The sequence below is a fragment of the Drosophila mauritiana genome, chromosome 3L (assembly GCF_004382145.1).
Source record: "Drosophila mauritiana strain mau12 chromosome 3L, ASM438214v1, whole genome shotgun sequence".
Lineage (NCBI taxonomy): Eukaryota > Metazoa > Arthropoda > Insecta > Diptera > Drosophilidae > Drosophila > Drosophila mauritiana.
In genome coordinates, this window is record NC_046669.1 from 15,900,791 (window position 1) to 15,925,675 (window position 24,885).

The window sequence follows — 24,885 nt, forward strand, 5'->3', positions numbered from 1 at the left end:
GGAAAGTATAGGCCATACACATGCGACATATGGTGTTTGGCGGCATGCGATTTGCGATTTGCGTTGGTGGCACCCAAAAATAGTCGGGAAAATTCAGTGAGCCAGAAAAATAAGAGTTTGGCTGTTGGTTATGCTAATGGCTTATGGCTGGAACGCTGGCCCACATCTGCGTGCCAGTCAAGTAGAAGCAATAACCAGGAGTTGGGAGCCAATTTAGTGGGTGTGGGTGCTGCAACAGGTAAGTGGGTGGCTTGTTTATTTGCCTATTTACCTATTCGGTTTTAGCCTCGCCTCGGCCGAAAGCCGCTCGCTCAGTTACGCCCAAATGGGTCACTAATGAGCCATCTGGGCTTGGGAATTGGCTTGAGGAAAAACGCAAAAAACACTAGTATGGCAAAAACAAAACAAAAAACACGAAACACAAAATTTAGATGATGGCTCGATTGTTTGTGCCAATTCTAACGTAAAGAAGCCAATTCCCTTGGACGGACTTGTATAAAACCCGAGTGACTTCTTCAACTGCCAAACATTGTTGCAGAGTTTCCCCAGCGAAGATGTTCAAAGTTGTGAGTTGGCATTATATCACATAATCTTAGGTAAATACCTAAAGCAATATATATTCCCCCTAGGTGTTCCTTGTGTGCGGAGTATTTGCTGTCCTGATCCAGGCTCGCCCCAGCTACTTGCCCAGCTATGAGCACGTGGAATATGCTCCCAGTGTCGTGGGATACGAGAGTTATGCCCTTCCTGCCGCCGTCTCACACCAGAGTTCCACGGTGGTGCACGAGAAGCGTCCCTACTGGCGCCCCATTGTGGATCACACGCCCATCCTGAAGACAGCCTATGCTCCAGCTACTTCGATCTCGTATGCCCCACTTGGATACGCGGGCAGCAGTGCGGGATGGTACGAGCCGGGAATCTGGGGAGGAGCCAGTTACCCCAGTATTTATCTGAAGTAGAATAACGAACAAAGGAACCATTCTCCTCAGAAAATCTCATTTTTGGTTTTGTGTAACATGTTACCTCTTCAGTTTTGCAAACTTAAATGTACACAAAATATGCAATAAAATAACGTTCAACACAAGGTAATAATATTGGCTTATATTAGTTGTACCTATAATAGCTTTAGTGAAATGGGAATGGAAATTTGGTAAATGAAAGAATTCTATTGTACATTAAGATAGCATTTTTAAAAAAGTATTACATTGCAAATTAATTCCAATTCCGGTTTCAAAACATTCAAATATGAACACTGTATGTTCAATATTCTACACTTTTTAGAACACTTTAATATTAATATATATGTACATCCCCATTTTTTTAAGAAATTCACATTAGCTGTTTGGTATTCAAATTTAATTTATTATTTTTTCGATTTCGTTTTTCTTTTCAACTAGTTCAAACTCTTTCGATCCTCACCACATTACCAGGCGCCAGCGGCGTAGGCAAGGGGGGCGTGGTGCAGCAGGGGAGCGGGGGCGGCGTAGGAGAGGGGTGCGGAGTAGGCCACCGGTGCGGAATAGGTCAGAGGAGCAGCGTACGAGGAGTAGGCCACCGGGGCGGAGTAGGCCAGAGGAGCAGAGTAGGCGACGGGAGCCACAGTCTTCACAATGGGTGCGGCGGCCAACACGGGGGCGGAGTGGACAGCGGTGGTCTTGACCACGGGAGCCACCACATCCTCCACCACGGGGGTGCTGTGCACCTGGGTCAGGCTCTGGTGGGACACGGCGGTGGGCACGCTCTTCACAACGGCACCCACTTTGGCCAGAACGGGCTCCTGGACGACGGTGGTGGTGGCGGGAGCGCTGTAGACGAGAGGAGCAGCAGCCAGGTGACCGGGCTTCGCGGCGGCCACGGCCAAAAGAGCAGCGAGAACGAACTGAAGAAGGGAATAAGAGTTAGTAATCCAAAGAGTTGCCATGTGGAGATCCCTGCGCTCCTTACCAATTTGAACATTTTGGTGTGGAGTTGGCTTCTTCGACTGGTGTCGCTGGATAGGGAGACAGACTTCGAATGTGTTGAGCTGAGGGACTGTCAACGTCTTTTATACTTGAACTTCACATTTTACACACACACGCACTTCGCCGGCTTTTGTCCATTGAGGCGGATACAATAAGCCATAAGTCGAACGTGCCTGAATGGATTCTGGCCGCTTGTCCCGGGTCTTGGCCATAAACCAGATTATTATTCGTGGCCAATTTCTGTTCGGCTCACCTCCTTCACCGAGCTTGCCCCTTTCCCACTACTCATTACTTCACTTATTTTTGGCCTCGCACTTGTTTGCCGTACCCACTCTTGATTTCATTTCACAACTCGCAGCTCATTAGTCGCACGTACTCACCTGAAGATCGATTTCTGGTGCGGAGGGAGAACCAAGGGTCCGAGATTACTTCTAATTGCGAACCAATCAGAATCGCTTCCGACCCAATTCAAGGCCAAGTTTATAATGACAGGAAAACACTTTCGCTTGGTTCACTTGCATTTACTTAAATTCCAAGAACTGGCAATGATCATTCAAAACAGAAGTGAGTAAAAATCCAAGAGAGAGCGTATAGTATATTTCCTCGACTATCAGATACCCGCTACTCAGTGGGAATGCGAACGAGAAAGCTCAAGAATCTCTTTGATTATTAAAAGAAAAAATGTCAACAGTTTTTTCAAAACGTCGTGTGGCGTCTTTTCGTTTGGTTTGTGATCGTTAGAGTGTGCGTGGCAACATGGGTCAACAAACTTATGCTGCGTCTATGTCTCTTTCAACTTTCTACGTTTTATAGTTCATGATCCCAATCCTGCCTCGGATCAGCCTGAAAGGCCCCGACAGATATCCAGAGTTCCCGGCAGGTTCCACCAAATCCCGCCATATGTGTACTGTTTGTAAACTTTTTGTGGAATTAAATTTACATACATATGTGCATTTGCTAACAATTTTTAAACATAATCCGACCACTAAAGTGTTGCTTTCCTTCAAGTAAACTGTCTGTGTTTATTTTTAATTCCGTAAAACTGTGAATGCACCTGTCCAGAACATCCAGAACACTCGTCCTGAGAATTGAACAGAATTTGGTATATAAATGCGTAAAACTTTAACAATGCACCAGTTATTGCAATTGACCTGCCGTTGATAACACTACAAATGGATTACCTGTTGAAAGCGGTAAGAAAATATTGAAAATATTCATAAAAAATCCTCTGTGAAATGGATTTCTTTCTAGATATTTTTTTTACTCCTACTGAGCTTCCACTGCACCGATGGATATGTTAATGGCCGCCACGAGATAGTCAGAAGGGAGGTGAACGTGACAGAGGTGGATCGCGGATTGCGTGGAGCACTAACCATGTTATTCCAGCCCCTTGCTGATCTTGCTGCCAAGTTAAAGATGGAGATACCCCTGATTCCACACTCCCGTACCAAAAACTTCAACTAATGTATTGCTTTAATTGTAAAACAAGTGATTTAAAATGTTTTTAGCCTGTATTATTAAATACTTTTAAATCAGAGGTACAAGGACTTTTAGAAATTACCTTGAAAAGGGCTAATGGTTCGTCGAGTTCACTGCCCGGGAATGTCAGCAATTCCCAACCAGCGGGATGCCCACGCTGTCACCCAGCTAATTTTCACACACATATGTGGCGTGTTCCCGACATATGGGTGTCCAATATTTACCCAAGGCACAGGTGCAGCAGGAAGTGAGTAGATACGTGACACAGGGCATTGAACCAGGACACTTTTACACCAAGAGAGTTAAGACCACGTCCACACGCGCCGGAAAATGTCAAAAAAAAGTCTAAATTTACGTCAAAATGTCAGCATTTCGCATAAATTGTTGAATTTCATTATATATTAAACAAGAACAATGAGTTCCACAGTAAATATAGTTTTTCAGTCCTAGGACCTTTGAATATACATTTCATATATTATTGGAAAAAAATAAATAAATAATAACCTGTTGTTAGATTTTCTGATTATACTACCAAACTGTTACTATCATCTGTTTAGACTCATTGGGAAGATAAATGAGCTTCAGGGTGAAGAAAATAACTTGCACGATTTCAAAGCAAAACATTTATTTATTTAAAATTCGTATCACAAAACCGTCCAGCGATGCACACGCATCCTGGTCACCTGTCAACAGTGGGAGGAGTAGGATTCGGAGTGGGCCTGGCCATGGATTTACCACACACCAGTGGCGGTGTAGGTCAGCGGCGAGGAGGCGGCCACTTGGGCGTAGGATGTGGCCAGAACGGGAGCAGCGGCGGCGTAGGAGGTGTGAACCACTGGAGCAGCAGCAGCGTAGCTGGTGTGGACAACGGGAGCAGCGGCATATGAGGTGTGAACCACTGGAGCGGCAGCAGCATAGCTGACCACCGGAGTGGACTTCACCACGGGAGCAACGACATCCTCGACAACATGAGCGTGACTGTGCACCACCGACTGGCTCTGGTGGCTGACGGCAGTGGGCACGCTCTTTACCACGGCTCCCACCTTGGCCAGAACGGGCTCCTGGACGATGGTCGTCGCTGCTGGGGCAGCGTAGACCAGCGGTGAGGACTCCAACAGGTGACCGGGACGGGCAGCGGCTACGGCGAGCAGAGCAGACAATACCACCAACTTGAACATTTTGGAAATGGGTTAGGTCTGTATTGACTGTTTGGAATTGGGAGTGATCGGTTTGAGTTTCTTGCGAGAACTGTTGCCGTTTGCCGGGCTGCATCTATCTTTTTATACAGCAGCCACTTGGCTTTGACCTTCCGGCTCACAAAAGTGCGTCACAATTCGGCCCGAAATCATACCCATATCAGATACTGGCCAATGATCAATAAGCAATTAGCGTCGGTGGACGGCTCAGCGGAGACAAGCGAACTACTCGTTCGGGTACTCGGAAATGTAGTACACAGAGAAAAAAGTGATCTTATTATGGAAAATATTTTATTTCATTGAGTTTTTAATTTGAACACCATCTGTGGGTATACTTTTTTAATATTTTAAATTAAATAATAGATCATTCAAAGATTTCTTCTGTGTAAAATTTATCCGAATCACAACCATTAGCCCTTGACTGCCATTAGATACCATGGTTCCTCGGCGACTGCATTACTTGCACTTTGGGGGCGTGAGTCAGGGTCAACTTGCAGTGCGTGAGCTTTTGGGTTTTGGGCTACGGGTTTTTGGGATTTTGTGATTTCGGGTCTCACAGTGACCAAATGCAAGTCTCATGTTTTATTGTGCCGGCGAGGGCAGATTTATACAACTCATTTGGTTTTGACTGCCCTCTGCTCTGCTCGTAAATGTTTTAATTAAACCACTCTTTTTTCGCTTTGCAGCCGCGTCGTGAACATCACTTTTTAACCATATATAAGGCGGCAATTGCGGTTGTCAAATTATCAGTCAACTTGTTCGCTTCAGCAGCACAACACAGACCAAGAAACAAAAATCCTTAAACATGTTCAAATTGGTAAGTTAAAAAGTATATCATAGCATTATATCATCAATTAATCCTCCAACTCTCTTGTCCAGGTGGTGTTGTCTGCTCTCCTCGCCGTAGCTTTCGCTCGTCCCGGTCACCTTTATGAGTCTCCTCTGGTTTATGCCGCTCCAGCTGCCACAACCGTTGTCCAGGAGCACTCTCTGGCCAAGGTGGGTTCTGTGGTCAGCAGCATTCCCACATCGGTGTCCCACCAGAGCCAGTCGGTGGTCCACAGCCACTCGCATGTTGTTGAGGACATCGTGGCCCCGGTGGTGAAGTCCACTCCGGTGGTCAGCTATGCTGCAGCCGCTCCAGTGGTGCACACCGCCTATGCTGCAGCTCCCGTTGTCCACACCAGCTATGCTGCCCCGGTGGTGCACACCTCCTATGCCGCCGCATCTCCGGTTGTCTACAACTCCAGCTGGTAATCGGAAGACTGGACCTTTGGGGACTCATCCCAGCGAACTGGACGGTTAGAAAATAGCGATTCCTATTGTATATAATTGAATTTAATTGCGAGTAAAATGTGATTGTTAAAAAATGGATATTTGTTTTGATTGGAAAATTATTTAAGTGCTGTAGCCCTACTTACAAAAATAATAGCTCCAACTCGACAATTTTGGCTTAAAATGTCTTTTTAAATTGAAGATACAAATTAATATACAACATGCTAATATACGTTGACATTTCTTATAGTTAATCTACAGTCAGCTACTACTGAAAAAATTGGTTTACTAAACAAAAATCGTTTTGATCTTCCACAGTGAATGAAATTTAAAATTTTTTGGAAGAAGCATGAATTTCTATGTTATATTGAGATAGAATTCATTAAGGTTTTACTATTGTTCATATAATACTATAAATGGCTCAGTACAGCTTTAAGTAGAGTATTGAAAGCATCATTTCAATTTTAACAATAATTGCTTCATAACGATTTAGAAATACTGTACTTACCTAGGTAAGTTTAGAAAAAAAATGTATAAACATCAAGCAACCAACTTTTGATAGACAAGAACTACCAACAACATAAGTTAACACTGATTGTAAATTCTTATTAAGTTCTATGAATTGTTGACTCTAGTGAACTCTAGTTCTAGTGAACTGGTAGCTTAAGTATTTTTCCATTAAAAAAAGAGGCCACAGGATTATTTTGAGCATGAAACATGGATTTATTTACATCAGTCGAAATGTGAAAGAAGAAAAACAAAACAGCAGGGTTGAGAGTTTAAGCATGGGATCGGGGTGAGGGTAAGCCAAAGTTGCTAGCCCACGCAATGCCATCCAGGAACCTCCATCACATTTACCAGGACGGAGCCCAGCCATGGCCAGCCCAACCATGTCCGGCCCACGGAGACGAGAGGAGTGTGGTGTGGAGGGCAGGAGCCGCATAAGTCTTGATGATGGGAGCGGCATAGGTCTTCACCACCGGAGCCACAATCGGCTGGATGATGTGGGCCGAGCTGTGCACCTGGCTGATGCTCTGGTGGGAGACGGCACTGGGCACGGTCTTGATGATGGCGCCCACCTTGGCCAGAGCCGGTTCATGGATGATGGCAGGAGCGGCATAGCTGTGGAGCAGTGGACCAGACTCCAGGTAGCCCGGACGGGCAGCCACGACGGCGAGCAGAGCGAAGAACACCACCTTTTCGAGGTAAATTATAGCATTAGGTCCAGAATCCTGTGACTTGGCCATAAGGTAGACTCACCAACTTGTACATTTTGCTAATCCTTGCGATCCTGGTGCGCTAGCTATTGGCTGAACTACTGAACTGTTGGTCTGTGTTGACGCCTCGCCGATTTGTGTGGTTAGCTCCAAATTTGCAGCGGCTTTTATAGTGCCCAAAAAGCCGAGCAGAGGCCATGTGCAACCGAATCTTAAAATGCAGAAAATACAATAATAATAATTTTCTTGCTCTTTTTTTGGCCATTTGCTATTTTCCTCCTTCAAGCATCGTTAAGAAAAGCTGAAAAATAACGCCAACGGGGAGTTCGCCGAGTTTGCATGTGCAGCAGCTGATTCGCTTTGTCTTCGGCCAGCTTTTTGGCCAGAAAATACCAGCACACCCCACTCCCCTCGACGAATGGCCAAATGGCCAACTGACCGAGTGTGGTGGCCACTGCCCACCTAAGACATCGTACCCCATTAGGTTGCAAAAAAAAAGAAAATAAAACCACTCAAAATGTAATGTCTATCGGACTGGGTTGAGCTCACAGACGTTAGGTTTCTGGCCCACTCCAGCAGTTGGCCAGCAGCCGCCACTTGCAGCACTTCAGGCCAAGACGGGTGTCGCTGAAAATGTGCTTCGCACTTGTCATTTTCCACCTCGCAGCTGACCGTGAAAATTTGCCCTGGCTGCAACACGCACAGCAGCCGCAGACGAAACCCGCCCCAAAGTAGTCCAAGTTCAATGGAAACGCACTTGCGTGTATCTGTCATGGCCAAAACATAACTGGCTCTTGTGTCCGGGAGGCGGAGGGATTTGCCTCTCCTTCCGTTGCGTCTGCTGGCGAAGGCCAACGGAGGCGGAGGTAATAGCGGTGGTAATGGAGGAGGTAGTGGTAATGGTAATCGTATCGTCACCGCGTTGAGAAAGGAATGTGCGCAAACTCGCTGGCCAATTTGTTTGCCCATCACGTCGGCCAACGAACGCAAAACGAAATGAAAATGAATTTCTTCATATTTTAGCAAGCCTCACAGTGGTTTTTTAATATTTCATTCATTTCGCTTTCAGTGCGGAGATGATTAGCACAATGCTACCACGAGATTTTCGGTTAGTTATATCTGGAGAAGTACTTCAAAACTTTTGGAAGTGAGTACATAGTTTTAAGAAAATAAAAATGAGCATTTCTTTTTGAACTGTATGAGTATTATTTTACACACGTCCTTAAAGAGTTAAACGTTTCCTATAATAAAAATATCCAATTGAATTTATTATTTATTAAATAATTATTAAATTCCAAAAACAAAATTGTAGCTTCATGAGCAATGCTATTTATCTCTTTACTTTTTACTTTACTAAACTTAAAAATATAAAATAGATTTTATTTAACATTTTCTTATTCTTCAGATTTATCATATCTAAACCGAATTGATCTCCGAATATACTTTGCTTTACTGTATCTGTTATTTCTCTGGGCAACGACAGCACTCCCTTCCTTTCTCCACCCCTTTTTTCCGTTCGCATTTTCAGGTTATGCTAATCTCGGCCTGCAATTGTCTGGCATAACAATGGGCAGCTAGACGGGCCAGCGATAAAGCACCAGAAGGCGCAGATCCAAAGACCGCCACAATCGCAGCCACATCCCACATAGAACCGCACTCGGGACTGGTCTGGAGTTCCGCTTTGTGTAATAAGCAAACATCGATGGCGATTGCGCAGGCGCGCAGATCACTCATACGCCATGGGCACAGTGGTGGGGGCACAAAAGGGGTTAGGCTATATATGATGATTAAGTTGACTTACCACTTTACTCCCAGTGTTTAGATCTTTGCTTGACACCTTAAATCCCTTTTTTTAGTGATCCCCCTTAATATTTCCTGCATTTGCCACTGCTTACAACTAACAAACACAACTGTACCTTCATTGGTGTTCAACTGTAGTTGTATTTGCCGCCGTTATGGTGATTTGTCAGCAATTTTTAGCTTGATTAATGAATGTTTCGATCCGGCGACACAACTCCCTCTTCCTCCATATCCCGCCGCTTTGTTAGCCGAAATTCTTGAGTGACTTTTAATAGATTCGAGTCTATTTCTGTTAAATTCCTTGGCAATATCCGGGCTGTGTGCTTTTGCCACATCTGTGTTACATGTTTGTACATATCTCTCTTGGGATCTCGAGTGGTGCTGCTCTGGGGGTAATGTACGCCTTATGGCCAGCAGGCAAGTGACAGTTCTGTCGCTGTTTTCGTATCTTTTTTGTATTTCTAACATTGCATTGCATAAGACTGGATACAAGAGCACTAACCACATTAAGAAACAGCCAGGCAATTATCATACAGGGAACCAGTTCCTCGGACAAACTCGGTTCGATCGCCTGTTATCGCCACCGTTTAGCACCAAACTCAATTTCGCTTTTAATTAGGGACATTCGAGCTGATCTCGGCTTTAACGTAATGAACAACAATTAGCCGCGCTTAAAGTTCAATTACTCGGGAGTAAAGGAACACTTGTTGACAGTCTTTAAGCGTCATTACTCTTCCGTCTTGTTCTTACCCTAATTACCACTATTTTGTTCGTATTTCCGAGTCTTTCAATATTAACTTCTGATCGCCCATTGTACTATTGTGATTTTTATACGCGTTACTAGCTGAAAGGTCGGCTTAGATCACACGGAAAAATTATGAACTACGCTTTGAAGTCATGTAAATAATGTATTGAAATTATAAATGAGGAAATTGTTACTGGAAGTCAATTGAGAAAAAAGTCAAATGGAAGTAAAGAGCAAATAACACGATCAGAAAAGAACACAAAGAATATAAAATTATATAATAATATGTAGTATTTCTTAGTAGATTTTATGATTACTCGAATTTAATGATTGTAATGACTTTTGGTACGTACAACAAAAACTTTAGTTATAATAAAGGCAAATATTTGAACATGTGGAACACTTTTGGTTTAATTAAACTTCTGTTTCTGTAAACAAGAGTAATAAAAGTCTTAATTGTTTTATTTATGACCTGACAGTTAAAGTCCGCCTGTGATCTTTGTTAGAAACTAGTCGACCTACCTTTCAGCCGCCTACAGAAGTAATTCAAAACTAAATCCATTAAAATGCTCATAAACTAAAGTACAAAAGCATTCTGCTAGCAGTGCAGACACCTTTGAATGACTCAAAATTAGTTGACCATTATGTTACGTGAAATTGAATATTTCTGCAGGCCAGAAAAGAGCGTGGTTGGCCAGGCCCAATCCGACGGGTTGGCAATGTAGTTGCCAAACACTCCCGGCCCAGCCACAAATGATACGACCTGTCCTGTTGGCACAGTTCACTCAGGTGTCAGAGCGCTGGACACTCAGAAACCCAGTTGGAGTCGGAAACTCCGGCCAGAAGGAGCATTACGCAAATGGCAATCGGTGGTGAGAAATGTGCTGCAGCTGCGGCAAGTAGAGCGGCGCCCCATGCCACACAATATACATACGTATATAAAAATCATTTTCATTTCCACGGGGCCCCTCGAGTAATTACGTTCGACTAACTCGCTGGCCGAGGTGCCTGCTGGCTGCCACTCTGGCGTATACTCAACGAGAATACCCAACAGGTGGCCGGGCGACCAATTGGCCATTGGCCACTCACTAAGGTCAGATGTGTCCATCAATTGAGCGGCATTCTCGGATTGGAAGTGCTGCGTCAGCGGATGCCTGACTTGGTTCACAATTTAATTGCAATAACATTGAAAATAACTCGAGATTCCAAGTCGAAGATAACAAATGCGGACTGCGGGCTCCCACTAACCCACTGAACTGAATCGGGCATTTTGGGTGGAGTGCTGCGGCACTCCACTGTTGCAAGTTGCAACATAGTCGCTGGCTGCAACCCGTTTATGCCGCAGATGCAGTGCTTCCTGGTCGCGATAAGTCAAGCAATTGAATTCATTTCGGGCCCCATTTTTGTGGGAGTGCTGACCAGGGACCCCAGCGAATTGTTGTGTAAATATTTACCCCGCTTAATGCAAATCATGATTAATTTGCCACAGCCTCGTTGCCGATTATTATACCCTCGCAGGCTGACATTTCAGCACTTGCCGTCCAAGTTGCCTGTCAAAATACCAAACGACATTCTAATGAGCTCGTGCTCTCGACTCAAGTGTTCTAGTTTGCCATGAAGTTGTATCTGTATCTGTATCTGAAGCTGAATCCGCTGCCGTTCGTGAACTTTTCCAGGCGATGAGATGACAGGGCGCGAATGGAAGCCTTAAATATCACAATCGATGGCAGACAGTAGCGAAGCTGAGCAACTGCAGTCAATACAATAGGTGTATAGAGATGAGCTCCAAAGTCGAGTATGTTAAATTAGGTATAATAAAATTGATAAAATGCGGCTTTAAGATCGCAAATTTATTTCAATTTAAAGGTTATAGGCAAATAAATGCTTTTATGAGCACGCTTTTATTGTTTCTAGTGTTTAAATTTTTTTCGTAATTTTACCAATCGTTAAAAATATAAATTTGTTTTAGTTGGGTGATTTTAAATGGCGTACATAATAAACAGAGATGTATTTAGAAACATGAAATAACCATTAAGACCTTTTCTAGAAGTAAAAATCATTCTTATAGAGGCCATTAAAGAGCGTACGAATTTTTTGGTTTTATTATTATATGATATAATAAAATTAACTGAACCGTTGAAAAGCTGAAACTAAGAAATGTTTTCCCACACTCATTACAAGTATTAAAGCTAAAATTTCGATCGCGGCTGTATGCATATGACGACAACAGAGTATATGTCTCGATTCTCACACACTCAAAAAAAGTAAGGTAGTTTTTGCACATTCTCAGACCCATAGATAACATAGAAGATATTGAGGCAGACAACTAATTTCCACGACAAAAAATTGCAACAATTAAATTGGCGAGTGTGAATTTCCGCTGACCAAGAAATGAAAACAAGAGAGCCAAGAAAAAACTGAAAAAAAACAAGAAACAAAAATGCGATGCTGTAAAACCAACAGCAATTTGCGGGCCAAAAACTTCAAGTAGTCAAGGTCGCAGCGGGCAAATGTAACACTGGCATAAATTATGCTACTTACTGTACAGATACAGCTACTATATACATAGATACATACATAGATACAAGTGCAGAAATACAGAGACATTTTGCGATAGTTTTTTTTTATTCATTGGTCTAACGGAACGAGCGAGTTGCAAGCGCAAATTGCAATGAAGTTGCAGCAGATGCAGCAACAATTACAATTACCAATTGCAGCAGACGAGCATCGAGAACAGAACGTCGACATTCGCTGGGACATTATAGTATTAAAAGACTAAAAAAAAAACAAATAAATAAATACAACCAGCGACAACCTTAGGAAAAGCTCTCTGAATGAACACATAAGCAGATACTCTTCAGCTAATTGGGATACATAAGCTATAGGATAAAGTTGGGATAAAGGTTTAAAATTGTTTGCGACAACTGATCCCATGAGCAGCTATTTTAGCCATTCTTGACAAAAGTACCTATGTTTATAATATCAAATATTTATATAAATAATTTAATAAATAAATAAAATCAAATATTTATATAAATAATTTAATAATTGAAAATAAGTATTTCTAAGAAATAAAAGATTCCCTAACCACTATAAATAACTAAGCAAAAATCATTTAATTAGTAAATTCTTTGGTTATGTTGTACCTTATATATTTTATAAGCGAAACGAAAAAACATTTTATAATTTATAAGATCCAGACCCACTGAAGAGATATAATTCCATTTGAAGTTCTATGTTCTGATAATGTGGATACTATAGTGAACTTCTCTCCTTCAGATCCCATCGACACTTTTATAAGAGTATCCAGACATTAATGTAATCTGTGGTGTCTGCCACCTCATTGAACCCAGCCGTGGCAGAGTTCAGCTCTTCGGATTGGGATTGGGATTGGAAGGGGTCGATGGATGGAGCGACTCAGACTGCGGGTAAACAATGCGGCGCTTGACAAAACTGTGTGCGAAAAAGGCAGACAACGCAAAAGCAACAATTGAAATGAAAAACGAAACGAGCTGCAATTACAACGGCAGCAACTTCAGGCGGCAGACTGCAAACTGCAAACTGCGGATGCAAACGCAAGGTTCCACAACATTGAAGCCTCTCAGCAGCGGCGGATATGGCAACGAGAGCATCTGCATCTGCATCTGCAGCGGAATCCGCAGCTGTTGCTGGTGGCCAATTGGCTAGGTGGCAAATGAATAAAAGCCACCTCCACACCATCGAGTGGCATCAGTTGCAAGCAGCGAGCTACCAAGACCAACCACCGAGGATTAAGCCACCCACAAGATGATGAAACTGGTAAGGATATCGCGGATTAACTCTGGCTAAGAACCAATCTGAGGATGTCCTGACTCATAGGTAGTGTCGCTACTCTCCATTTGCGCCTTGGCGGCAGCTCGTCCTGGTTTCCTGCATGGCCACCACCATCACTATCCGGAGATCCCTTACTATCCACATCACCACCATGTGGAACCACTGCACTACCATCTGCCCGCCGCCGTCTCCCACCAGAGCTCCACGGTGGTGCACAGTGTGCCGCACCACATAATCAAGCCGGTCCTGCTGCCCACTGTGGTGAAGACAGTGGTGCATCCGCCCATCATCAAGGCTTACCATCCTGCACCCATCATCAAGGCGTACCACCCCTACGATCCCTTCCATCTGCATCACCATCACGACTTCCACGACTACCATCTGCACTAAACGACGATCCTGGCGATTGACTGATGATTGATAACGATAACTGCTTAACGATAACGACGACGGGGAGAATGCAACCTTAGTATGCTGTGTATGTTTGCGTGTGTCGATTGTTCATGTGTAAGGACCAACTGGAGGTTTCGCTGTAAGCTGCTGAATATTCTATTCCATCTATCTGTAATGCTGTACATAAAACATACAACACCTAAAGATTATGATTTTACTTGGGATAATGGAGAGCACAGTTCTCAAAGGATTATCGAATATGGATTTTACACAAAAGATACAAAAAAGGTAGTAAATATCAAGATTCCAGAAAAGTAATTATTTATTAATTATTTATTCAAACTTATGTACATCTGTCACGTTTTTTTGTGTCACGGAAATCCCTTTGGCTAAAATTGATTCAATCACAATTTCCGCTCGAGTTTCAGACATTTCTTATTAAAAGGTATTTCCGGATACCTCGGATAAAATATTATTACTGCACTTATACAATTGAAATTAATCTTCTCTTCCTTTAAGTGGGTAATTAATACGCAAAGTGACGTCAAAGGCGATCGGATATCTGTGCCGCAAACTCGCACCAAAATCACTTCCTTATATAGCTGACATAATTAGCCTGTGGGTAATCGCAATTAACCGAAAAAACCATTCGATACAATCGATGGGGGATGGCACATTTCCCATGGTGACAACACACGTTGCCACTACATGTGGCAACCAAATGATTTTTCTGTGTTATGCAAATCAGTGCATAAGCAGATGATGAATGCCGATGTCTATGCAAGCGGGACGAAGGTGGGGATGGGTATGTGTATGTGCATATCACTCGGATTGGCCAATCGAGGTGATAAATAGCAGTTGTTGCTGCCACTGTTGCATGCAACATTTCCATTGTAAACACACATGGTATGGAAATACAATCAGAAGGGATCCAGATCTATTTCAAGTTCAAGTCTATTTGGCTTTTGCAATTGACTTTCTGTTTTGCATAAGCCAATGCAAATCGCCAGCATACTTTACCCACACACCCGACGATTAACTCGCATTCAGAATCAGCCTAATCGGCAAACATTGCCATAAAGCCAGTCTAATGGGATACTCGAACAGCTAATGTGACATAAACATCAATTAGATATTACCAATTTTCAATGGATATATGTACATATGTACGTAGATTGTGGGGTTGGGCAAAAGCAGAGGTGTTCCACGGAGGGGTTTATATACTATGGTTACCACCCAGTGCGCCCCTGTTTGCTACACAAATCAATGCTTCCTTGTTTGGTGCATTAAAATCAAATCAGAATCAATAACAATCAGCAATTAACCCTGAAAAAGTTTCGCTTTTTGTTTTGGCCTGTCTTTTCAGCGCCGAAATTAGCCGCAAATCGGTTATGGTTTAAGCCAACTATTCGGCTTGGTTCGCTGACCGGCAAACGAGGCAAATGAAATAAAATAATAAACAAATATGGTAGATTCGGCAAGGTAACTGCGGTTTTTGTAGTATTTTACGGGCACGTGATTCGGTAGCTCATTAAAGGTAAACAAACGAGCAATTGGCAAAAGAGGAAAGATGTGTAGATATAGGTAGATAAAAAGGTGGGTTTGGTTTAAAATCGATAGCATTGGGAGATACAAGATATTTAAATATGTTTATTTTCTTATTTCATCTATCTAGGATTATTACAATAAATCATTTAACTAATTTAAATGATATAGAAAACTTGGCAAATGAATTAATCTCAATAAGTACAAAAAAACATATGTATATAGTACCGAAAAAATTGTTTTTTAAAACCCTCAATCCAGCAAATAATAATTTAACCATCAAAATCCCTTTGCTGGTAAAATAGGCATCCTTTGAAAAATGTTTTTTCGAAATGCAAATGCATTTCCTGATCTCCGCCACTTGACGGCACTTGTAATAACTCACTGCCCGCGACAGTGATCATAAAATGTATCTGATGTGCTGGTGTCGCACTATTGCACAAGACAAAATCGCTTTGGAGACAATCTCTGTCGATTGGCCGAGCCCCGGGGCAAGTTGGCTGACCAAACGAACTACCAACTGACCGGCGGCGCTATTGGCAAGTCACATTAATCAACGTTTCGCCAAGTTGGGAACTTAATTTATGCAAGCCAAAAGTGCAAAGAGCAAGCCCCACCTCCTCTTACCCCGTAAACTAAACTAAGCCGCTTGAGTTGATTCTTTTCTTGGACTCGCATTACATATTTTCCCCCTGACATGATTCTATTTATTTGTTTGCTTAATTGTGCGACGCATGCAACAGTGTCAAGTATACGCCGCATAGTCCCCGCAGCAAGTGGGAATGCGGAATGGGGAGGGTGTTAGTCCACTTAGAACATGTCTCGCATTGCATAAATCATAAGGCGGCGAAATCGAATAGAATCAAATCAGATCGCAACGAAGTGGCCAGTCAACTGAGGGAGAACGAATGCACTGGGAGAAAAGAAGAGAAAGTTTGAAAACATTCGACTTTCAAGTAATTTAATTACGATAGTTAGGTCGAGACAGAAGTTAAAATTCAGATGATAGATTATATAAGTAAATTGATGTCACAGGCCGTGATTTTAGGGAATCTACATACAATATACATCCAATTAATGTATAAGAAATCCTTTTCTATTACTTGTAGCATTTAGCATAAATATTTTCCCTGTGCATTTCGGTAACTCGAGAACCTGCCCCCGGAAGGGTTTGCATTCGGCTCGAATCAGTTTGGTTCTATGTGGCTTAACTTGGCTAGAATGCTGTGGAAAATGTGTTTGTTGCCGGGTGAAATGAGTGCAGAGTGCAGAGGCGTGTGTTGGCGACCCATTTGGAGAGCGCCAACTGCAGTTCCGATTATTCCGTATAAATAGGCCAGTCGGGAGTGCAATTCTATGTCAAATCGTTGCAAACCATCAACAAAACAAAATGTTCAAGCTGGTGAGTGCTTTAAGCCAATCAAGAATATTCTTTGTAAAAAGAAAAGGATTCTGTGAAAAAAAGTGAACATATGCTGACATCCTTCTAATATATATATATATATATGTATATATTTGCATTGTTTTCCAGTGCGTCTTCGTTGCTCTCCTTAGCCTGGCTGCTGCTGCCCCAGCTCCCGCTCCCGCTCCCGCTCCTGCTCCTGGACTCATTGGCCCTGGCATTGTGGCACCTGGAATCTGGGGACCCACCGTCGTCGGATCTCCTCTGATTGCTCCTCATGTGGTGAGCGTGGTGCCCGGTGCCATTTCCCATGCTGCCATCACCCAGGTGCATCCTTCTCCTCTGCTGATCAAGAGCGTCCATGGCCTGGGACCCGTTGTGATCGGTTAATCCAGTTACCCATTGGAGACCCAACCATCCATATAATTCACCCACACGCCAGCCAATCAGCTCCTGTTCAACCATAACATTTCCAGCGGATTACTTCAACCACAAGTCCTGTGCCCTGTTTATAATGCAAGCAAATTCAGCAATGAGAAGGAAAAAATCACAAAAAAATGTTTAGACACTAAAATACATTCCAAGCAATAAATACCTACCATACTTGTTATAGCGAGCGAAAAGAATTTTGGATTTATTTCAATTTAACTAATTTTTAGAGCAGCCCAAAAGTATACTCGAATAATATCTTAAAGGTGAGTATAAGAGTTTTATAAGAAGTGGATGCAAAGGAAACAATGTATCTTTTGGTCTTGGTTTCAATGTAATTGTTTAATTAATTAATTTTTGCGGAGTTTGAAATATTTAATGATAAGTCTTAGAGAACTGAAATTCCATTGCTCATAATTAAAAAATTTAAAATTAAAGCTTTCCTTTAAAACTAATAAAACACAATCGGTTAACTTGTTATGACAAAACGAAAAACATTTATTGAAACAAAAAATCGTAAATACTGTATCACATTTGCCTCCTTAGTGGTGCAGGGTGTAAGCCAGAGGAGCGGAGTGCACCACCGACTTGACGAGGGGAGCAGAGTGGACCAGAGGCACAGAGTGCACCACAGGAGCGGAGTGCACCACCGGAGCGGAGTGCACCACCGGCACAGAGTGGACGACTGGAGCGGCGTGGACAACGGGCACGGAGTGAACCACTGGAGCAGCGTGGACGGCAACGGCGGGATGGGAGTAGGTGGTGGTCTTCACGATGGGAGCAACCACGGGCTGCACCACTGCCTTGCTGTGCACCTGGGTGATGCTCTGGTGGGAAACCGCCGAGGGAGCTGAGTGCACCACCGATCCAACCTTGGCCAGGACGGGCTCGTGCACCACATGGTGAGTCTCGATCAGACCAGCGCTGGCGGTGGCGACCAGGAGAGCGATGACGGCAACCTTTAGGAGTAACAAATTAAAGCCAAGTTCTTAATTATATCACAAATCCTTTGGACTTACAAATTTGAACATCTTGAATAAGGTTTGGTTGGTTGGTTGTTTTTGGGGTAAGTTCAGAGAGATGACTGATGCTGGTGGAACGTGCAGATGAGGCTTATATAGCGACTAAGCTGCGCAGGCTAAGGGCTCAAACAGCCAGATACTTCGGCAGCCGAAGTTGTCCACCTTGAGGGGCTTTTGATAAGGCAACAGATACTTCAAATACTTCGGGCTCCAACGATCTGAGCTTTTGGCTTTCGGCAGCTGCAGCAACGAGAAATCATAATGAGCTTGCTTCGACTCGATTTTGGATTTCGAATCTCCAACTGATCAAAGTCGGGTCATGCAGGGGCGTACTGAAGGTCAGCGGTTGGGCTTGGAGCGTTGGCTCGAGGTTCTATATAAGTTGGGATGTCTGTTCCCAAACATCATCAGTTACCTCACGAATCTTCTCAAGCAATCAGCAGCATTCGCTTCAAATATACCAATATCAAAATGTTCAAATTCGTGAGTAACAAAGGGAATATTATCCTCCGGACCTGAAGTAATCGAGGCTTATTCCCTACAGATCGCCGTCGTTGCTCTCCTGGTCGCCACCGCCAGCGCTGGTCTGATCGAGACTCACCATGTGGTGCACGAGCCCGTCCTGGCCAAGGTTGGATCCGTAGTTCACTCAGCTCCCTCGGCGGTTTCCCACCAGAGCATCACCCAGGTGCACAGCAAGGCAGTGGTGCAGCCCGTGGTTGCTCCCATCGTGAAGACCACCACCTACTCCCATCCCGCCGTTGCCGTCCACGCTGCTCCAGTGGTTCACTCCGTGCCCGTTGTCCACGCCGCTCCAGTGGTTCACTCCGTTCACTCCGCTCCTGTGGTGCACTCGGTGCTTCACTCCGCTCCCCTCGTCAAGTCGGTGGTGCACTCCGCTCCTCTGGCCTACACCCTGCACCACTAAAGCCTTTAAATTCTTTGTTTGTTAACCAATTATATAAAAGTAAAATAAAATTCTGAAAAGTATTATTGATCATAAATTATGAAATATTATTTTATTTACCAGAAATATGGCTTGGGACTTGAATAAAACAAAACATTTGTTAAGAAAAATTCTAAATTATAGTATGTTGAAGTCAGAGTGTTTAAAACATGTTTAAAATGGACCATAAATTATTTTATACAAAATCAATAACTACCAGCACACTAAATGTGTTGTTCTTTAAATAAATAAAACATTTATATTGTTTTAAAAAATATTGTATTATATATATTTATATATAATTGAATGCAATTAAATTTAAATGTATTGCCAATTAACAAATGCAACCAAAACTCCGCAGTAAACTCGAAACCAAGCATCTAAGCTTATACCAATAAGAACAATCGCACCTTTTTATATTATTAATAATTTACAACAATTTATTCAAGCAATAACAAAGCAACAACAAAGCACGGCTAATGCCCCAGCGTAAAAGGTTTGCCATAAAAGCAAAGTTCAAGCCGAGATGACATCGAGTTGCCTGTGGTTAATGTGGGCGGATCCCTTGTCAAACTCCGATTACCAAAAGTGAGGTGGTGGCCAGAACAGTCGGAAACTTGGTCCACAGCAGGAAATGTCAGATTATGATGGATTTGGCAGGCCTGAACCAAAGCAAGGGCAACGATTACCAAGGTGTAGAGCAGCTGCAAACGAATTGGAAATGATTTAAATTGGTTATTATAGTTCATAAAATATATGAAAAATTCGTGGTTAATTGCAGCAATTTTACTTACCATTCTGTGCATGTTGAGGCAGCTGAAATTGGATCTAGTCTTAGTTTGAATTTGGCTCGGCGAAACTCCAGTAAGAACTCATGACCCAATGAGGCCTACGCAACGTTTATATAGCCAAATTGTCAATAGATTTGCCAAAATGACAAATGACACGCCAAATTTAACGAAGGTCTTACAACGGGTCTACTTAGCAAAACGATTGAATGGACCAGAAAACAGTTTCGATGTTATTAGATCACTGATCCATTTAATGAAACAATTAGAACTGCGGATTATCTGAAGAAATAAAAGCACGCATATTAATGGTAAACATAGAGAATATTTTAATATTTGAATTGGTGGATATAACAAAAATAATAAAAAAGATTTAATATTCAATAAATTTCGTGACTAGCTAAATGCGTTCAGACAGATGACATCTCATTTTAAACACATATATGTATCTATAAATTTTATATTGTGAAATTGGCAACAATCCAAGCCCGAAGCTGTGAAATACATGTTGTAAATTAATAAATGTAGCGAACATATGTTAACCCAAGTAGCTCGTTTCCCAACCCATAAAGCAGCGCTGCTACAAGCTATTAAAAATTATAAACAAATAAATAAGTCAGCAACTTGTTTTTTGTTTTTTGTCCTGCGATGACTGATTGAAGTGTTCGAAGCACAGCCATAAAATAACAATCGGCAAGCATCGCTCCATAAAATTACAGGGACCGCAAATTAATTTTCTGGGTATTCATTTTCCACATTACCAGATACCAGATGCCAGATGGCAGATAGTTATCTTAAGTACGTGTAACTGTCGCTCGATCCAAAGTCGAGCCCCGAAAGCCGCAGCGTCCAGCTCGAAATTGTGGGTTAAGTGCGCGTGGGGCTTGTCCGCCGGATAACCTTGACATAGGGACTGGGTCTGAATCCGAATCCGAGTCTGGGAGGGATTGGGGGATTCGGCGGGGCTCTTTATCTGTCACTCGAGCGGCACTTAGGTAGCAGCCGCTGCAGTTGGAAGTTGGTAGCCGGGTCTTTATGGCCTGGCCATGAATCACTTGAGGAGCCGCTGCCATCAACTGGACGACGCCGATGTTGCAATCCGAATCCAAATGCGGCTCCAGCTTCAATTTGAATGCAGGCGTACGCTTATAATTTACTGCGCTTTTGTTTGCGACGCTCTCGATGAAGGGCAAAGTCTCGAGGGTTCTGATTTGGGTCAAGTTCAGGGTTCGAAGTGACGTGAGCTGTTCCTTACTTAACTGCATTTAAAGAAAAAATATTGTAATAGTATAGAATTTACTAAACAAGTAGAGGAAAATTCTATAACGAATTCAAAATGACTAATTAACTTGATTCGATGATTTGTAACGCAGTCAAAAAACCGATTTGTCACTTAATCTATCATCATTGGCTTTTTCAAGGTCTATTTATAACAACGTCCAATGAAAAAATAATAGAAATATCTTTATTTATAGACCAACTTATACTGTTCTTATGCGGCAATATAACTCCCAGAATTTCTTGCTCAACAAGTTTCCATAAATCAGGTTTGCTCTTAACCCAAGTCCATCGAATATCCTCAAAATATTACAACATCTTGGCACAGACTCTGTCCTTCATTCCTGGCATTAAATAACCAATTGACTAGCAAAGGGCACATTTATTCTTAGCGCATTCGCTTAGATCGCGTAATCAGGCCTTTGAATACGATTTGCTGACCAGTGCGGCAATTACACACCTCCGTTCGCAGACAATTGTCCTGGTTGCAACCTTTGATTACCTCCAGCTGTCAATGTTACTGGTGTTATGTGAGCAACTCTTATTGAATATCTCACCGATGGTATTTACACATTTGCACACATTGGCTTACCCATTAATTATGTGGTTATGTGGTAAAAGGTCGCATAACGAGCACTGGGAGATGCGCCCATGCCCACAAAGGCGCATCCAGCAGACAAGATGGGGATGAATACCCAAGACGAGAATGCAACTTAATTACGCGCCGGATCAAGTGATTGTTAAAGGCCAACGAGGAGGATGTATGTAAGGATGTAAGGATAGCCCACGCACTCAATGGGATAGCCCACCATCTGCAGGCAGTCTCATTTGCGTAAGCGACCGCATCTAAGGCCAATTACTTGGCCCATTGTCGATTGATTGGCCTGGCTTGTTGTCCCGACTTCTCGAGTTCCTCACAATCACCCACACACAGAGCCAAAGCTGCTGGAACCTAGGTCAGTTAACGAACTGCGTCTTTGATAAGCGCTTAGAAGCCAGAGTCAGCTGAAAACTGAAAACCCGAATATGTGTTTTACTTAAAAACCCAAACCGGTTGGCGGCTCAAGTTCAGCCAAGTACTTAGCGACAAACAATTGGGCTTTGGACCAAACTAGGCAACTATAAAAACCCCGCGTTTGGCCTGTCATCATCAGCAGTTGCAATCGATTCAGCAATCACAGCATACCCCCCAAAAAAAACCAATCCAAAGATGTTCAAATTCGTGAGTTGTCTAGGAGATGGAAGCCGAGTGCTGGGAGTCCTCTAACCCATTATCCTCCTCCACAGGTCGCCTTCTTCGCCTGCCTGGCTGTGGCCGCCGCTGCCCCCGGTCTGATTGCCGAGACCCACTCGATTGTCCAGCCGGCGATTCTTGCCAAGACCGCCTACGTGGACACCAGCGCCTCCTCGGCCATCACCCACCAGAGCAACGTGAACCTGGTGCGCAAGGTGCCAGTGGTCTACTCCGCCCCGGTGGTTCATGCTGCCCCAGTGGTTCATGCCGCCCCGGTGGTTCATGCTGCCCCAGTAGTTCATGCTGCCCCGGTGGTCCATGCCGCTCCCCTGGTCAAGACTGTGATCCCTGCCGCTCCCGTCCTTAAGACTGTGGTGTCCGCTGCTCCTCTGGTCCACACTGTCGTCCCAGCCGCTCCGCTGGTCAAGACCGTCATCCCAGCTGCTCCCGTCCTTAAGACCGTGATCCCAGCTGCCCCTCTGGTCCACACCGTCCACAGCGCTCCAGTTGTCTACTCCGCCTACCACAAGTAAATCCATTGAAAGCGAACTCATATGGTTATGATAAATTTGTTGATCGAGAAAATAAAAAAATCATTTGAAATTAAATATAACTTTGATTTCTTAATGCAATAAGTTTTTACATTTACCCAAAATATGATTACAAGCGATGACCCAGCATTAAAAATTCCTGGATCTTAATTAAATAGTAAAGGTATTATTTGATATTTCTTAAGTGCTCCCACTTACAGGACTTAATCATTTCCCAATCTTTTAAGGCCTATCTACTAAGGTAGAAATTTATTATATATCTTATATATATATACATATATATATATATATATTGTCCAGAAAAATAGTAAAATGAAAAAAGAAATCAATACATTTTTCAAAACTGTGCCAGCTTTTATAGTTCTCGAGAACACAACGTTTATACGGACGTACAGGCGGACGGACAGACAGACGAACGTACAGATCACATCGACTAGTGCATCATATCAAGAATATATATACTTTATGTAATCGGAAACGCTTCCTTTTAACCTGTTATATACCTATGATTCTAGTAATGCGTAAAAAATGTATAATGTCAAATTTGAATTGATATGTACAGCATTGGTAAAAGTTAAAAAGCCATTTACTCATAAATATGTATGAAAGTCATTTATTAAACGAGAAAAAAAATTTACAATAATTGCTTTGCACAATTTATTTTCGGTGCTGCCTCTGGGCAGTTTTACTTTTGTGTTTTATTTTTATTTATTTAAAGTTTTGGCACTCGGCTACCGGCTCGAGATTGCCAATGAATACTAATGAATACCCCACTAAAAGTCATTCAAATTGATTATTTAAATGCTAATTGGATTGGATCAAATCGATCAGCCATTCAAAATTTTGCCACAAAAAGAGCAATTCATAAAATTTCACAATTTCTACGATCAACAAATAAATTTATTCAAAGAAGCAATCATAACAATCCGTTCAAGCAAAAGGTTTCCTAATGATGGTAGACATGGGCCACTGGAGCAGCGGCGACGGCGACAGTCTTGACCAGAGGAGCAACCACCGGGGTGATGATGGTCTTCTGGTGGTGCACCTGGGTGTGGCTCTGGTGGGAGACGGCATGGGGCAGAGCCTTCACCACGGGCACGGCGGCCACATGGTGGACAGCGGGTGCGACGTAGGTCTGGTGGTGCACCACAGGCACGGTCTTGATGACGGGAACGACTGGAGCCACGTGCTTGACCACGGGCACGATGGGAGCCACATGCTTGACCACGGGCACGATAGGAGCAACATGCTTGACCACAGGAACCACTGGAGCCACAGTCTTGATCACGGGAACAGCTGGCACCACATGCTTCACCACGGGAGTGAGCACCGCCTGGTTGTGGTACTGGGTGAAGCTCTGGTGGGAGGTGGCCAGTGGGGCACTGTGCACTACGGCACCTACTTTGGCCACAACGGGGGCGATGGCCACGGGGTGCTCCTCAATGAATCCCGGAGCAGCGGCGACAATGGTGGCCAGGGCACAGATAGCAATCTGAATTTGATAACAGCAAGTTAGATCCTGAAATATATATATATAAATATATATATAATACTCCAATACTCACGAAGCGGAACATGTTGATTTTGGTTTGAGGAGGTTTGAAGTCGACGAGTGACTGATGCTGATTTCAAACTAAGTCTACGGCTTTATATGGCCAAAAGTTCGCCAGCTCGATTGTCCTTCAGCAAAACCAACTAATGAGCAATTGGTAAAAACTTGTTTGCTTTACATTGAACTTGAACCCGGCGCTAAACTTAGCATCTGCGAACCCTCACTTGCAAATCAGCCGAACATTCAATTGTCGTTGGTC

At 43.1% G+C, this 24,885-nt stretch overlaps 13 protein-coding genes across 14 annotated transcripts; 7 read left to right on the forward strand and 6 right to left on the reverse strand.

Annotated features, from left to right (window-relative positions):
* Nucleotides 1–541: 541 nt before the first annotated feature.
* LOC117140942 lies at nt 542–987 on the forward strand. Its single transcript, XM_033304139.1, has 2 exons — nt 542–566; nt 630–987. Exons 1-2 carry the CDS (start codon nt 555–557, stop codon nt 957–959), a joined length of 342 nt encoding a protein of 113 aa, XP_033160030.1. The 5' UTR covers nt 542–554; the 3' UTR covers nt 960–987.
* A 399-nt stretch (nt 988–1,386) lies between these two features.
* LOC117140935 (cuticle protein 12.5) lies at nt 1,387–2,051 on the reverse strand. Its single transcript, XM_033304131.1, has 2 exons — nt 1,945–2,051; nt 1,387–1,879 (listed from the first exon to the last, which is right to left on the reverse strand). Exons 1-2 carry the CDS (start codon nt 1,954–1,956, stop codon nt 1,424–1,426), a joined length of 468 nt encoding a protein of 155 aa, XP_033160022.1. The 5' UTR covers nt 1,957–2,051; the 3' UTR covers nt 1,387–1,423.
* A 903-nt stretch (nt 2,052–2,954) lies between these two features.
* Nucleotides 2,955–3,498, forward strand: LOC117140944. The gene is made up of 2 exons (XM_033304141.1): nt 2,955–3,154; nt 3,213–3,498. Exons 1-2 carry the CDS (start codon nt 3,134–3,136, stop codon nt 3,423–3,425), a joined length of 234 nt encoding a protein of 77 aa, XP_033160032.1. The 5' UTR covers nt 2,955–3,133; the 3' UTR covers nt 3,426–3,498.
* A 550-nt stretch (nt 3,499–4,048) lies between these two features.
* Nucleotides 4,049–4,678, reverse strand: LOC117140936 (pupal cuticle protein G1A). Its single transcript, XM_033304132.1, has one exon. It carries the CDS (start codon nt 4,616–4,618, stop codon nt 4,172–4,174), a length of 447 nt encoding a protein of 148 aa, XP_033160023.1. The 5' UTR covers nt 4,619–4,678; the 3' UTR covers nt 4,049–4,171.
* A 705-nt stretch (nt 4,679–5,383) lies between these two features.
* On the forward strand, nt 5,384–6,008 carry LOC117140939 (pupal cuticle protein C1B). The gene is made up of 2 exons (XM_033304135.1): nt 5,384–5,453; nt 5,516–6,008. The coding sequence occupies exons 1-2, from the start codon at nt 5,442–5,444 to the stop codon at nt 5,891–5,893; spliced, it is 390 nt and encodes a 129-aa protein (XP_033160026.1). The 5' UTR covers nt 5,384–5,441; the 3' UTR covers nt 5,894–6,008.
* Nucleotides 6,009–6,610: 602 nt separating this feature from the next.
* On the reverse strand, nt 6,611–7,261 carry LOC117140941 (neuropeptide-like 3). Its single transcript, XM_033304137.1, has 2 exons — nt 7,172–7,261; nt 6,611–7,107 (listed from the first exon to the last, which is right to left on the reverse strand). The coding sequence occupies exons 1-2, from the start codon at nt 7,181–7,183 to the stop codon at nt 6,766–6,768; spliced, it is 354 nt and encodes a 117-aa protein (XP_033160028.1). The 5' UTR covers nt 7,184–7,261; the 3' UTR covers nt 6,611–6,765.
* A 6,089-nt stretch (nt 7,262–13,350) lies between these two features.
* LOC117140940 (uncharacterized histidine-rich protein DDB_G0274557) lies at nt 13,351–14,070 on the forward strand. The gene is made up of 2 exons (XM_033304136.1): nt 13,351–13,471; nt 13,532–14,070. The coding sequence occupies exons 1-2, from the start codon at nt 13,460–13,462 to the stop codon at nt 13,874–13,876; spliced, it is 357 nt and encodes a 118-aa protein (XP_033160027.1). The 5' UTR covers nt 13,351–13,459; the 3' UTR covers nt 13,877–14,070.
* A 2,709-nt stretch (nt 14,071–16,779) lies between these two features.
* Nucleotides 16,780–17,442, forward strand: LOC117140943 (neuropeptide-like 3). Its single transcript, XM_033304140.1, has 2 exons — nt 16,780–16,826; nt 16,956–17,442. Exons 1-2 carry the CDS (start codon nt 16,815–16,817, stop codon nt 17,214–17,216), a joined length of 273 nt encoding a protein of 90 aa, XP_033160031.1. The 5' UTR covers nt 16,780–16,814; the 3' UTR covers nt 17,217–17,442.
* Nucleotides 17,443–17,724: 282 nt separating this feature from the next.
* On the reverse strand, nt 17,725–18,334 carry LOC117140937 (A-kinase anchor protein 14-like). 2 transcript variants are annotated; one of them, XM_033304134.1, is made up of 3 exons: nt 18,275–18,334; nt 17,921–18,214; nt 17,725–17,836 (listed from the first exon to the last, which is right to left on the reverse strand). In XM_033304134.1, exons 1-3 carry the CDS (start codon nt 18,284–18,286, stop codon nt 17,798–17,800), a joined length of 345 nt encoding a protein of 114 aa, XP_033160025.1. In that variant the 5' UTR covers nt 18,287–18,334; the 3' UTR covers nt 17,725–17,797. The 2 variants fall into 2 exon arrangements, with proteins under 2 accessions (XP_033160025.1, XP_033160024.1); XM_033304133.1 differs by having other exon boundaries at nt 17,725–18,214.
* A 340-nt stretch (nt 18,335–18,674) lies between these two features.
* On the forward strand, nt 18,675–19,284 carry LOC117140309 (A-kinase anchor protein 14-like). Its single transcript, XM_033303154.1, has 2 exons — nt 18,675–18,760; nt 18,822–19,284. Exons 1-2 carry the CDS (start codon nt 18,749–18,751, stop codon nt 19,203–19,205), a joined length of 396 nt encoding a protein of 131 aa, XP_033159045.1. The 5' UTR covers nt 18,675–18,748; the 3' UTR covers nt 19,206–19,284.
* A 415-nt stretch (nt 19,285–19,699) lies between these two features.
* LOC117141581 lies at nt 19,700–20,082 on the reverse strand. The gene is made up of 2 exons (XM_033305094.1): nt 20,018–20,082; nt 19,700–19,927 (listed from the first exon to the last, which is right to left on the reverse strand). Exons 1-2 carry the CDS (start codon nt 20,027–20,029, stop codon nt 19,700–19,702), a joined length of 240 nt encoding a protein of 79 aa, XP_033160985.1. The 5' UTR covers nt 20,030–20,082.
* A 2,369-nt stretch (nt 20,083–22,451) lies between these two features.
* Nucleotides 22,452–23,151, forward strand: LOC117140517 (A-kinase anchor protein 14). Its single transcript, XM_033303496.1, has 2 exons — nt 22,452–22,511; nt 22,577–23,151. The coding sequence occupies exons 1-2, from the start codon at nt 22,500–22,502 to the stop codon at nt 23,054–23,056; spliced, it is 492 nt and encodes a 163-aa protein (XP_033159387.1). The 5' UTR covers nt 22,452–22,499; the 3' UTR covers nt 23,057–23,151.
* An 824-nt stretch (nt 23,152–23,975) lies between these two features.
* On the reverse strand, nt 23,976–24,850 carry LOC117140096 (larval/pupal cuticle protein H1C). Its single transcript, XM_033302851.1, has 2 exons — nt 24,640–24,850; nt 23,976–24,566 (listed from the first exon to the last, which is right to left on the reverse strand). Exons 1-2 carry the CDS (start codon nt 24,649–24,651, stop codon nt 24,021–24,023), a joined length of 558 nt encoding a protein of 185 aa, XP_033158742.1. The 5' UTR covers nt 24,652–24,850; the 3' UTR covers nt 23,976–24,020.
* Nucleotides 24,851–24,885: the final 35 nt, after the last annotated feature.

Excerpts from the sequence above, each read along its gene's own strand:
- LOC117140936 (XM_033304132.1), bottom strand. The coding sequence starts at position 4,618 with ATGTTCAAGTTGGTGGTATTGTCTGCTCTGCTCGCCGTAGCCGCTGCC.
- LOC117140944 (XM_033304141.1), top strand. The coding sequence starts at position 3,134 with ATGGATTACCTGTTGAAAGCG. Across the intron at positions 3,155-3,212 it reads TGGATTACCTGTTGAAAGCG|ATATTTTTTTTACTCCTACT; the intron begins GTAAGAAAATAT and ends ATTTCTTTCTAG.